The sequence below is a fragment of the Piliocolobus tephrosceles genome, chromosome 2, assembly GCF_002776525.5.
Source record: "Piliocolobus tephrosceles isolate RC106 chromosome 2, ASM277652v3, whole genome shotgun sequence".
Taxonomy (NCBI): Eukaryota; Metazoa; Chordata; class Mammalia; order Primates; family Cercopithecidae; genus Piliocolobus; species Piliocolobus tephrosceles.
In genome coordinates, this window is record NC_045435.1 from 98803407 (window position 1) to 98815988 (window position 12582).

General features: G+C 44.3%; 1 protein-coding gene across 1 annotated transcript in view; it reads right to left on the bottom strand.

Moving 5' to 3' along the window:
• Positions 1-1821: 1821 nt before the first annotated feature.
• ITGA9 (integrin subunit alpha 9) overlaps positions 1822-12582 on the bottom strand; it is a 381793-nt gene continuing 371032 nt past the window's right edge. Inside the window, exon 28 of the mRNA XM_023187614.2 lies at positions 1822-6465. Within this exon, the coding sequence (XP_023043382.2) occupies positions 6367-6465 (99 nt within the window). The 3' untranslated portion in view covers positions 1822-6366. The remainder of the gene's footprint in view (positions 6466-12582) is intronic.

Here is a 12582-nt window from a genome sequence, read left to right on the forward strand (position 1 = left end):
AAAACAGACTGTTATAAAGAAGTCAGCCAAAATCATTAAAAAATCAGGAAACAACAGGTGCTGGAGAGGATGTGGAGAAATAGGAACACTTTTACACTGCTGGTGGGACTGTAAACTAGTTCAACCATTGTGGAAAACAGTGTGGCGATTTCTCAAGGATCTAGAACTAGAAATACCATTTGACCCAGCCATTCCATTAGTGGGTGTATACCCAAAGGATTATAAATCATGCTGCTATGAAGACACATGCACCCGTATGTTTATTGTGGCACTATTCACAATAGCAAAGACTTGGAGTCAACCCAAATGTCCATCAGTGATAGACTGGATTAAGAAAATGCGGCAAATATACACCATGGAATACTATGCAGCCATAAAAAAGGATGAGTTCGCGTCCTTTGTAGGGACATGGATGCAGCTGGAAACCATCATTCTCAGCAAACTATCACAAGAACGGAAAACCAAACACCGCATGTTCTCACTCATAGGTGGGAATTGAACAATGAGATCACCTGGACACAGGAACGGGAACATTACACACGGGGCCTATTGTGGGGAGTAGGGAGAGGGGAGGGATGGCATTGGGAGTTATAACTGATGTAAATGATGAGTTAATGGGTGCAGCACACCAACATGGCACATGTATACACATGTAACAAACCTGCACGTTGTGCACATGTATCTACCCTAGAACTTAAAGTATAATAATAATTAAAAAAAAAAAAAAAAGCAGCCAAAACCCACCAAAACCAACATGGCTACAAGAGTAACTTCTGGTACCCCTCACTGCTCATTATATGCTAATTAGAATGCATTATCATGTTAAAAGACACTCTCACCAGTGTCATGACAGTCTGCAGATGCCATGGCAATGTCAGGAAGTTATTCTATATGGTCTAGAAAGGGGGGGAACCCTCAGTTCCAGGAATTGCCCACTCCTTTCCCTGAAAACTCATGCATAATCCACCTCTCATTTGGCATATAATCAAGAAGTAACAATAAAAATGGGCAACCAGCAACCCTGGTCCTGTTTTGTCTATGGAATAGCCATTCTTTTATTCCTTTACTTTCTTAATAAACTTGCTTTCAGTTTAGGGACTAGCCTAGAATTCTTGATTGCCCAAGATCCAAGAACTTGCTCTTGGTGTCTAGATTGGGACCCCTGTCTGGTAACAGTCTTGTCTAGGGAAAAAAAACCACATAAATGAACAGCATGTGGAATATGAACAGGAACATAACTATTAATAGACAGATGAAGGAGAGTGAAAACCTAAGAGAATACAATATTTGTAAATGTGTAAGAATGTTATCAAAATGCTTCTGGAAAAATGCTTAGTAAGTCCCTCATGCTCACCTGTATCAGGGGTCCATATTTCTAACTTTGGAAGTGCCTCCTGGATATGTCTACGTGGGTGCCTGGCCATCCACTCAAATCCAACCTCTCTAAAAAGTGATTCTCCCCTACTTCCTTCTCACACAATTGTGTGGCCAGAGCAGCCAGACCAATGGCTCCAAACTACTCCCAAGTGTACTGATAATAAGGAATCCATGCCATTTAATTTGGGCACATTTATCTCAAGATCAAGAACGCAGGTGTAGCCCTGGGCCAGGGGAGTCAGGGTGATACAGAGAGAAAGTGGTACCTCTGGTGTGGAGGCCAAGGACTTCGGACAGTTCAGTCACATCAGATGGGCTCTTCGTGTGAATTAGATGACCTCGATGTTGTTTTTAACGCTCATGTTGTAATACATTGAAACCCTAGCTTCAACACTTTAAAAAGTTCTCATTAGCAAATAAATTACAGACTCAACTCCTGACTCATTTGCAGCCATTTTTTATTCCAAACATGTATGTTTTTGTAAACCTGACATTTCCCAAACAGTGCAAGTGAATCAGAAGTGATTGCTTAGACTTTAATACACGTGACATTGTGAGGCAGTACACCCTCCCCCCACCCACCAAAATTCCTCAGTGGAAATGTACATGGATGCATCAGTAAAGTTCTGGAAGTGCAGATAGCGTGGGTGCCTGCCATGCAATTCATCACTCGTAAAGCTTTTAAACTCACTCTGCCAGTCACACCGTGCACATTAGAATTAAAACAACACCACCAACAAAAAAAACCTTAACACAGTCTGAAACCTAGATCATTGTGCTATAAAGCACTGCACCATGTTGGGAAATTTGTTCACTTATTCCCCCCATGTGCTGAAAATTCAGAAGACATCCCAGAAGTTTCATTTTGGCCCTACTGGCTCTGTGTTCTCCCTTCAGCCATTCTGTGTTTCAGAAAATATTCTCCACTGTGTATATTATTACTCTATACATATCAAAATATCAACTAAAAGTGTGCATACTAAAGCATTTCTGAAATGATGCTCACTTTCTGCCTTTTGTCTACTGAAGGCTCCAAGTGACAATCCTTTCCAGCACCTCTAAATGTTGAGAAGTTTGAGCCAATTATACAGTTCACCAGATGTACGTTTCACACGTAACCCAGACATAACTGCAAGCACCTGGCCACAATGCCTTACCCAAAAATAAGTCATAACCTTTCAAAAAGCCACCATGCTAGGGTTCAACAGGTAGCATACAGCACGCGGATCGTTTGGGGATCTGCTATGCTTCCGCATGGAAAACGGGATGTTCCCAGGAGTGCTGTTGGATTTTGTTTTAAACCTCATTGCGTTTGGCTCAAGGGCAGTAGCTACATGATTTGGTGGAGGAGGACTTCCTATTGGATCTTCTACAAAGTCTGCCATACCTCTGAGTACCCACGATGCAGACAGAGGTTTCCTGAAGAACTGCCAGAGGAAACCTCAGTGCCAAGTGATTCGGAATGGATGCCTGCCAGCTGCCACTAAGCCAGTGGACCCTGCCCCTCCTGCTAGTGTCCCCTTGTTTCTAAACTTCATGGCCTCTTCTTTGTGACAGCTCTACAGCTCACGTGGGGGATGTTCCAAACTCTCCTGGGTCCTATGTAAATTGAGCATGAGCAAAACTTTTTTTTACAAAAGGGGCACTGTTTTACTCAATTTTTACAAAGGTCCTTTGTCATATTCAAAAAGCATTTCAGTTCTCTGAACAGTTGGTTAAAACCACATTGAAGATTCAACTAAAAGCTGAAGGAAACTGAAATAATACTGCTCAGGAGAATATCTTATAGGATTCCACAGTGAACCCCTGGAAGCAGGAAGGGGTGAAAGCAGAACATACTGTAGGATTTTCAAATAATATTCTGGAGGGGTAACACAGACACAGCGATCCACCCCGTCTGCTTCCCCTGAGAGCACAGAGAGGGCTTCTGAGCTGGGAAGGAGCTTGTGAACTGCCCAAATTGAGAGAGCGCTGATGATATGCTTAACTTCTCTATCACTGCGCAAAATGGTCAACTCCCCAGTCCCGATAGCCCCACCTGCTACCAAGCATGATCAGACCAGCAGAGGCATCATCCTTTCCCAGACAGTTTCCCGGGGAGGCTTTCGGTATCTGCTCATGGTGACGCCAAGGCTGGTTTTCTTAAAACCTGCCTTTATAAAGTCTTAGTGACCTCCTGGGTATACAGCTCCTCATGTGGGTCCACGCATGCAGAATCAAGCAGAAGCAAATAGGTCCTAGCTCTGAGACTGCTCACAGGAGTTTGCCCTTCTCAAGTGGGGCTTTGCTGGCGGGCAGAACATGGGCCTGTGAGTCACCCTTCTACACTGTCACCAACACACCTACACCCCTGGCAGGAGACAACTTAGTTGCTCTAAGTGCATGTAGCCAAAGCTGTTGATGGTGCTGTTCCAGGAATATCACCTAAGAATCCTAAATGCTTCATTAAAGAAAACATGGCATGATGAACAAGAGTCCATCAAAGGAAAGCTGCAAATGGCATCCCATTCAAAAAGTCCACGTTTCACACACCATTGCATTTTGCCACCCTGAGGCAAAATGTCCCTGAAGTGTTCTCTGGGGGAACCTCCAGCACCTTGCGCAGTGCCTGACACACAGCAGGGGCCTCATAAATGGCTGTTAATAAGTGACTAAAACCCACTCAAGACTGCTTTTCTTATTGCTTTTGATAAAACTCGTAAGGGAAACTCTGAGTGAGAGTTGGTTTCTTTGCCTCATCCTGCTCCCTGTAGCTACCTCTGTGCCTTCATCCCACAGTTGGATGCAACATCCCTGATTTCTAGGATCAGCTTGGTTCATGCCATTGACCCTTGGTTATTTTGGTCTATTCCCATGTTCACCGGGAAGAGAAGCATGAGGTTACATTTGTAACCTCCCTGCAGCAGAGTCAACCGCATAAGAAGAAGAGACCAAAAGACACACCTGCTCCATGCCAGGTTAGTACCCACCCATCACCCTCATAATTTTGCCAAAACTTTAGATATGTTTGTGAGTATTAGCCAAGTATGTGTATTAAAAATCTATCTTCCCAGAAGTTTAGTTGGGTGTCCTTTTGACAATGTTCACAGACTCCCAACATGTTAGCTTCCAGTTAAAAAAGGTGCTATAAGAGAGATCCTTGGTTTTACAGATTGTTTCATCCCCACTGGATGCCATGTGTATGTAGCTGGCACTTTGGCAGGCTGTAATAAGCCATTAAGACTCTGTTAGACCCTGCTCTTAGCCCCATGTTTCCTGTCTTATTAGACGGTTATCTATCAGTAGGAACAGCAGCCATAGTTGCTAACAGTTATTGTGTGATCACTCTGGGCCAGGTCAGTGCTGAGTATGCTACATCCATCACCTTACTGCCCTTTCAGAAAATCACACTGCACTCAAAACTAGGCAGTACAGTACATCTGACAATATATCTACTGTCAAACAGAGAGCTTGGATACTGAAGGCCATAACTCAGCTCTCACACATGCAGGGGGTGGGGAGGGGCCGTGCTCTGCTCAGATTCCTTTGCATCATTTCTTTTGCATCATTTACCTGTGTTTCCCCTGGCTGAGGATGCACCTGTGGTTTTCCTTTAGAGGACTGCCCTGAGCTACTGGAGCCATTATGCCAGTAGGAACTGAGAACAGAATGTTTACACCTCCTCTGGGTGCAGCCAGCCCCTTGATTCAGGTTGGGACACCTCTGAGGCCTAACTTTCCCTCCAGAGTTCCCCTGATCAGGCTGAGGCTAAACTCCATGGAGCTCTCCCTGAAATGACAAACCTTTGCCTGGCTTTCTCTCCTTCCTTGTCCTGCTTCCCCCACTCCCTTACTGGTATCCCCTGGGAATACTTCCTTAATAAGTTACTTGCACACAAATCCTTGTTTCAGGGACTGCTTCTTGGAAACCCAACCTAAGACATTTTTTAAAAAATGGTTAAATGGTCCTCTCTGGGAAGGAATCTGTAATCACCACTAGCTGGGACAGCCAGGGTGGTAGCGGAAATGAGGATCTCTCAACGAAAATTACCAAAAAAAGGCAATCCCTCAGAGCATTCAGACCCAATTCTTTGCTTAGGGGACAATGATTTAGTCCTTGTGGCGTGTGAACTCTGATGCAGGACGTCCAGGATGAGACACCATTCTGAGGTTTACCAGATGACCACATGGCATTGCTCCAAGCTTTCATCCATCATCTTTGTAGAAGGAGGGTGACATGTCTGCTATATAAAGGTGATACAGAGCAGATTTCTTGCTAGGGATCAGGTTTTCCATCCAAATTCTTGTTGGGAATCTTCCAATGAAAAGTACATATGAAAAGACACTTACAGTTCTTTAGCACGCGTTAGCACGTGACTCCACACTTCATCGAGGCAATAAAGATGTGAAATGTTCTTAGGGGTCTTGCCACGTCCACAGTTTATATGCACCACTGCCAGCCTGGTGGATTCATTACGTGAGGTTTCTTCAACTTATTTCATCTGTAAGTCTTTTTAAACAGCAAGTTCCAAAGTACAGTAAGAGTTTCATCCTTTAAAATTTGTATTCATGGACACATACTTCCAAGATTTTAGGCCAGATATCAGTGCTTGAGTGAATTATATAACTATTTAATAGAAATAATAAAACATCGATACAAATATAAAGACATAATCAGTATAAAAGGCTTATATTTATAAAAAATACTTTAGGTAACAGTTTTCCCCTGAGGGTTGACCATGCATGTTGCATCCATAAATATTGCTCGGCTTGGAAGCTCACTCTCCAAAGTTCAGAGTTCATCTTTAAAGGAAGTGGTGCTGGCCCCGGTCGTGTGACCTGGCCGAAGTGGCTGCCTCAGGCTGGCACCTGGGCTTGATAGAATGAAGAAGAGAACAGCATCAGTGGGGCCTCCGAAAAATCTGGAGAAGATTTTTTTCTTCCAAATATGGAAGATACAAAGATCAAGGATGACAGGCTAGTGATCAGGTCACGTGACTGGTGTGGCAGCTCACTGGTTTTTCTGGACCCAGTCCCAACTGTCTTCATTCTCTTTCCGGTTCTTCTCAGCTTCAATAATTTCTTTGTACCTTCGGCGAAAGAAGCCCATCTGAAAGGCAGAAGGAAAGAGGAGAAGCTGAGTTAGAAGTGCTGAAGAATCAGCCACTGTGACCCCAAGGCAGCCTGTCCCTGGGTAGGTGTGACCTGTACTCATAGGGCTGGGGAGGCCTGGAGGACCCCTCAGATTCGAGAAAACACTGGCAAGAAAAACATCCTGTGGAGACATTTTTCAAAACGCACGGACTTCCTGCAGGTGACATTAGGTAAGCTGTTTGTTCCTTGTAAAATGCATCTGGTATAGTGTTTTCCAGACTGTGTGCTGGGGAATAATAGTTACTGAGAGCTGTTCAAAGGTGTTTGGGAGTAAAAAAAGGTTTTGTGGCTGGGCGCAGTGGCTCACACCTGTAATCCCAGCACTTTGGTAGGCTGCGACAGGCAGATCACTTGAGGTCAGGAGTTTGAGAGCAGCCTGGCCAACATGAGGAAAATACGTCTCTACTAAAAATACAAAAATTAGTTGGACATGGTGGTGTGTGCCTGTAATCCCAGCTACTTAGGAGGCTGAGGCATGAGAATTGCTTGAGCCCAGGAGGTGGAGGTTGCAGCGAGCCGAGATCGTGCCATCACTGCACTCCAGCCTGGACGACAGAGTGAGACTCCATCTCAAAAAAAAAAAAAAAAAAGATTTAATGGTCAAATAAGTTTGGGAAATGTGGCTTTTTTTCTTTTTTTTTTTAGAGAGAGTCTTAATGTACAGTGGAAAGTAAAGGATCCATTACCATTAATTCCGGTGGGGAAAAAAACAGGGACCTGACATTTCCCAAGCTTATTTGGCTTTTGATAAACCTAGTATCTTGAGAGATCTTGGCCATCTGTGGAATAATTTAATAAATACTGCTCTCACATGAGAGGCTGTTTAAAGCATCTGCAGGTCTGCATTCTACCTTGCTGTCATTTACATCTTTCTCTCAAACCTGTGGAATTTGTGTTGTCTGTGCACCACAGTCAGCAGCACATTCTCACCTAGAACAAGCGTTTCATCCCGACCCAGGATGGCAATTTCCTCTAGCTTAGTTCTGAAAAGACTCTGCCCTTTGATGTTGCATTAGGTCTTACAACTTTTCACATATGGTAAGACAAGTTTCTAGTTTTTCTCATAGTCATCACCACCAAACAGTTAAGCAATGTTTCTAGCCCAAAGCTTACCTTTCCTCCCATGCTCTTAGAGACTCGGCATCTCTCATCCTTGGCTCACTAACATTGGTGGGCTCATTGGTCAGACATTCCTCTCTGCATCTCCCCTTAAACATGGCTGACTGTATTGGGTGTACAAATACCCCAGCTCCCTCTCTCCTTGGGTGGAATAACCCTGAGGTGCATGTTCTACCACTTTCCCCATGGAGCTTGCCTGCAGAGGTAACCAGCTTGATGACACATCTTTTATTGGCTTCCTTCTCCAACAGTTTTTCCTGAGATCACCTTCCAAATAAATGACTTGCCCTCAAATCATTGTTTCAATCCCCTTGAATAGAGGAAATGAAACAGACACACACACTTGACCTGGTGCTGGCGGGCCTGCCACACTGCAGGTTTGTGGTACCATGGTATCAACAGCTTGCAATTCCCAAGTCATATTTGAAAACCCTCAAGACTCGCTCTGCAGTCTGCTGCCAACAGTGCACGCACATACAAGACATGTCCTACACAAATCATGAAGCAAACCCAGCTGTCACGGGCACATCAAATGTCTTTGTTGTCTGTGTACTTGTCCTCAGGCTTCTTCACTATGAGCCAAACATCTAGGGAAGCATCACAGCCACCCTGATGGTCACAAGCTCCCCCAGGAAGGGAAGGCAGGTGGAGCTCAGGAACTGTCTGTTGCCACCACCATCTTTCTACCTCCCTAAAGGGGGCTTACTGGCTAAGCCAAAGACAAGAACTGTCAAGGGAGCCACCGGGTATCTTCACCCACGTTGTCAAGGAGATCCTAAGCATTCACTGTGAGTGGAGCTGATAAGGTGGTGCAGTTTGAATGACTGGGAAAGAATAGAAGCTTTCTTAGAACAACTGGCAAGAGTCTTGTGTTCTGAGCTTCAATCCTCAAGACCAGTTTTGTAAACAGACATTGAGTTTCCGGTGATTTCAGCCCTGGAGGTTTCTTCCCAGCATAAGACCACATTCATCAGAATGCCACGTTCTGACGCCCCCACACATATACTTTTCTCTCCTCAAACCTCTTCCACCTTCTCCTCTCTGCAAGAGATGTGGAAAAGTTGCTTGGCTAGAATTTTCTGGATAATTAAGAAAAAGTCGTAGTCGTCATCCCCATAGCACACCCACAGAAGGCCAGAAAAACGGACCAAGATGGAATGGAAATATAAGAAGCTACTGCCTGAAATGTCATTCTTTTGTGATAAAGATGTGGTTGGCCAAGAAAACATGACCACATGTGGCTGGTCACATGCCATGAAGGAGAATGTAATCATGAAACTGTGGCTGGACATAACAGGGAAATAAGATTCTTTAGCACATACCTTTGGCTGCTGATATTGCAGTGTGTCAATAATCCCAGGTCACTCAGTTGTAATTCCAGAGAAGTCCCACTCCCACTTCCCTACCATGGCACTATCAAGCAGAATCTTTTTTTCTTTTTTTTTTGAGACGGAGTCTCGCTCTGTCACCCAGGCTGGAGTGCAGTGGCCAGATCTCAGCTCACTGCAAACTCTGCCTCCTGGGTTTATACCATTCTCCTGCCTCAGCCTCCCAAGTAGCTGGGACTACAGGTGCCCGCCACCTCGCCCGGCTAGTTTTTTGTATATCAAGCAGAATCTTAATAGTCTGTCTCCTTATTATATCCTGCATTTGTCTTAGGGCTCCTTGAAGGCAGGCTTTGTGCTTTCAATCCCCAGCACTCAGCATCTCACCTGTCCTCGGTACCGGTGATAAACTGCAAGGATGCCTCCACACCCTTTACCATGTGACTCTCCAGCTCTTCCCATCGTGAGGTGGAGTCTATTATTCCAGCCTTGATTCTCTGCTGAGACTAGCTTTGACAATTGGATGAGATGGAGGAGATGCTGTTTCTTTTACACACTTAGTCCCTAAGGGGCCTTGCACACTCCCAATTACTTTCTCAGAACCCTGCCCTGCTTCCATACAAATGCCTATGTCTAGCCTGCTAAGAGATCAGTTTTTTTGAAGCCCTCCCAGACTAGCCAACTCCCAGCTGCCTGCAGAGGCACATGTAAGTCCTGCTGAGCTCCAACTGCCCCACTGAGCTCAGTCCAAATTGCCAACCCACAGAATTGTGACCCGCATAGATGGATATTGCTTTTAAGCCGCTGAATACTGGGGTGGTTTGTCATGTAGCATAAGTTAACTGGTAAAGACTCATTATTTTTTTTGCTGACTTAATGAATCAGACAGCTGATAGGGCTCTAGATTTAAAGAGCATCAGTCAGTGTGTCTTGCTGAACTGGACTTTTCATTTTTTTTTTTTTTTTGAGACAGAGTCTCACTTTGTCACCCAGGCTGGAGTGCAATGGTGCCATCTCAGCTCACTGCAACCTCTGCCTCCCAGGTTCAAGTGATTCTCCTGCCTTAGCCTCTCGAGTAGCTGAGACTGCAGGTGTGTACCACCCTGCCCAGCTAATTTTTGCATTTTTAGTAGAGACAGGGTTTCATCTTGTTGGCCAGGCTGGTCTCAAGCTCCTGACATCAAGTGATTCGTCCACCTCAGCCTCCCAAAGCGCTGGGATTACAGGCATGAGCCACCGCGCCCGGCCTGAACCAGACTTTTCTTGTTCATCTCTAAGAACAAAAGCTGGCTCACTTTCTCATAACTATGTTAGTGTAAGGATTTGATATAGACAGTGTGTAAACAATCTGGAAAGGATTTAGAGCACCTGACTCACTCTTACACGTGGCTTTCATGTGCTCAAGTTTTTATGTATGCCATTCTTGCTAACAACAAGGTGAAGGCACTGTCATCTCTTGCAAGCGCCCAGAAGCAAGCTTCTTTCTCTCAGTGGAGTGGTGTCAGCATCAGGCCTGAAAATCACCCCCACCCACCCATGACTGAAACAGCCTTGCAAGCTCTATGCCCCACTCTAACACTGCAGGGTCTCCAGTCCTGTTCCTAACACAGCCCATGCATAATTTCTTTCTTTCTTTCTTTTTTTTTTTTTTAAGTAGAGACGGGGTTTCGCTGTGTTAGCCAGGATGGTCTTGATCTCCTGACCTCGTGATCCGCCCGTCTCGGCCTCCCAAAGTGCTGGGATTATAGGCTTGAGCCACCGCGCCCGGCCGCCCATGCATAATTTCTTGGATGGGAGGTCAGAGTTACCACTGATGTACGCCTTCCTTTTTTTAAGAGTCCGAAGATCATTTCTTAAAACATAATGCACTCTCATGGCTAGGGAGCTGTGGGTACGGTAGTGCAGGTGCTACACTGCATTTAAGGGGCTGGGAGATGGGTACCACTCACGTCACAGATACCAGACGTGTAAGTTTACTATAACTGTTTTCCAACAGATGGCAGTAGAGTGTCTTGTTCTCATAAAATCAGGGTTTTCTGAAATTTTTCTGACAGATGGAAGTAAAGAGTCTTTAGAAAGGGGTGCTATTTACTATTACAGTTTGCACAAATGTGCCCTATAGTCTAGTGGTGGCTCTGCCAAACTAATATTGTTTCTTTTTTTGGGGGTGGGGGGACGGAATCTCCCTCTGTCACCAGGCTGGAGTGCAGTGGTGTGATCTTGGCTCACTGCTACCTCCGCCTCTGAGGTTCAAGTGATTCTCCTGCATCAGCCTCCCAAGTAGCTGGAACTACAGGCCTGCACCACCATGCTCAGCTAATTTTTGTATTTTAGTAGAGACGGGTTTCACCATGTTGGCCAGGCTGGTCTCGAGTTCCTGACCTCAGGTGATCCGCCTGTCTCAGCCTCCCAAAGTGCTGGGATTATAGGTGTGAGCCACCGCGCCGGGCCTGGGAAGGTCATTTTCTGGCTTTAGCCATAGTGTCTTCGTCTCTGCCTAAGAGATCAATGGGATTCTCAGACCTCTTCCAACCCTGAAACATCATGACAGCTTTTCTTCTGTTTTCCCCCAAGTGAATTCAGGACTCTAGCCTGTGGGCCACATAGCTCGGTACTCAGGACTTACACTAAGGGGGAACAAGGCTTTGTCCCGTCTCAATTTTTCTCAAAGATTTTTGAGAAATTTTTTGAAAATTCAATTTTCAATTTTTAACACTTTGTTAATTTTTGAAAGAAACAGATAAAACAGAATTTAATAATATTTTAAATGATTATGAGGTCTTTGAATTCATAAAACACATGCAGTTATGTTCACTTATCTAACTTTTATAGTCTTTTGAACTATGGGATTTTAAGGTCAATTTTACCGCTGAGGAAAGTAGGCAAGGCTTGATGAAGTTGAACACGTAGCTCTCGATCAGATGTCTTGTAAGTGTCAGGACTAGGGACTTGGGAAGTAAGTTTAGGACTCTTAACTCATGTAGCATAGCGACTGCCTGATTAGCTCATCAAGAACGGAAAAAATATTCGTTCTCTAAAAATAAAAACTCAAAATAAGCAACCCATAAGAAGAAGTCACCGAAAGTAATTTGCGAGAACCAGAAAAAAGCATGTCATCTTCTAAATGCCCTAGAGGCACAGTATTATTCCCAGCAGTTCTCAATAAATGCAAGTCAGTAAATAAAGAACAGGTCTTCCCAGCTAACATTTTCTAATAGAATGTCAATTAGGAATGAGGAAGTGAAAAACGAAATTTAGCAAGGTTTTTGTCATCCCCTTGAGTAAAGATAATGACTTCAACTAAAGATAATGGCTAAAGATAAAATATAAAAACTAAAGACTAAAGATAAAGATAACACTAAACTAAAGATAGTGACTCTGAATTTGATGATCTAACAAGTACAAATGATCCCCAAATTACCACACCTCAACTTAACAGTTTTTTGACTTTATGATGGGTTTATTGGGGTATTAAATGCATTTCTGACTTAAAATACTATAAGTCAAGGAGCACCTGTAGTTCCTTTGCTTAAGAGATACATGGTCTAAATCTGTAAGTCTTCATACACGTGCCAGGAAACGCACGAGCACCTTCAGCCTGCTATAGTACTTCATAGCCGGTCCTACCT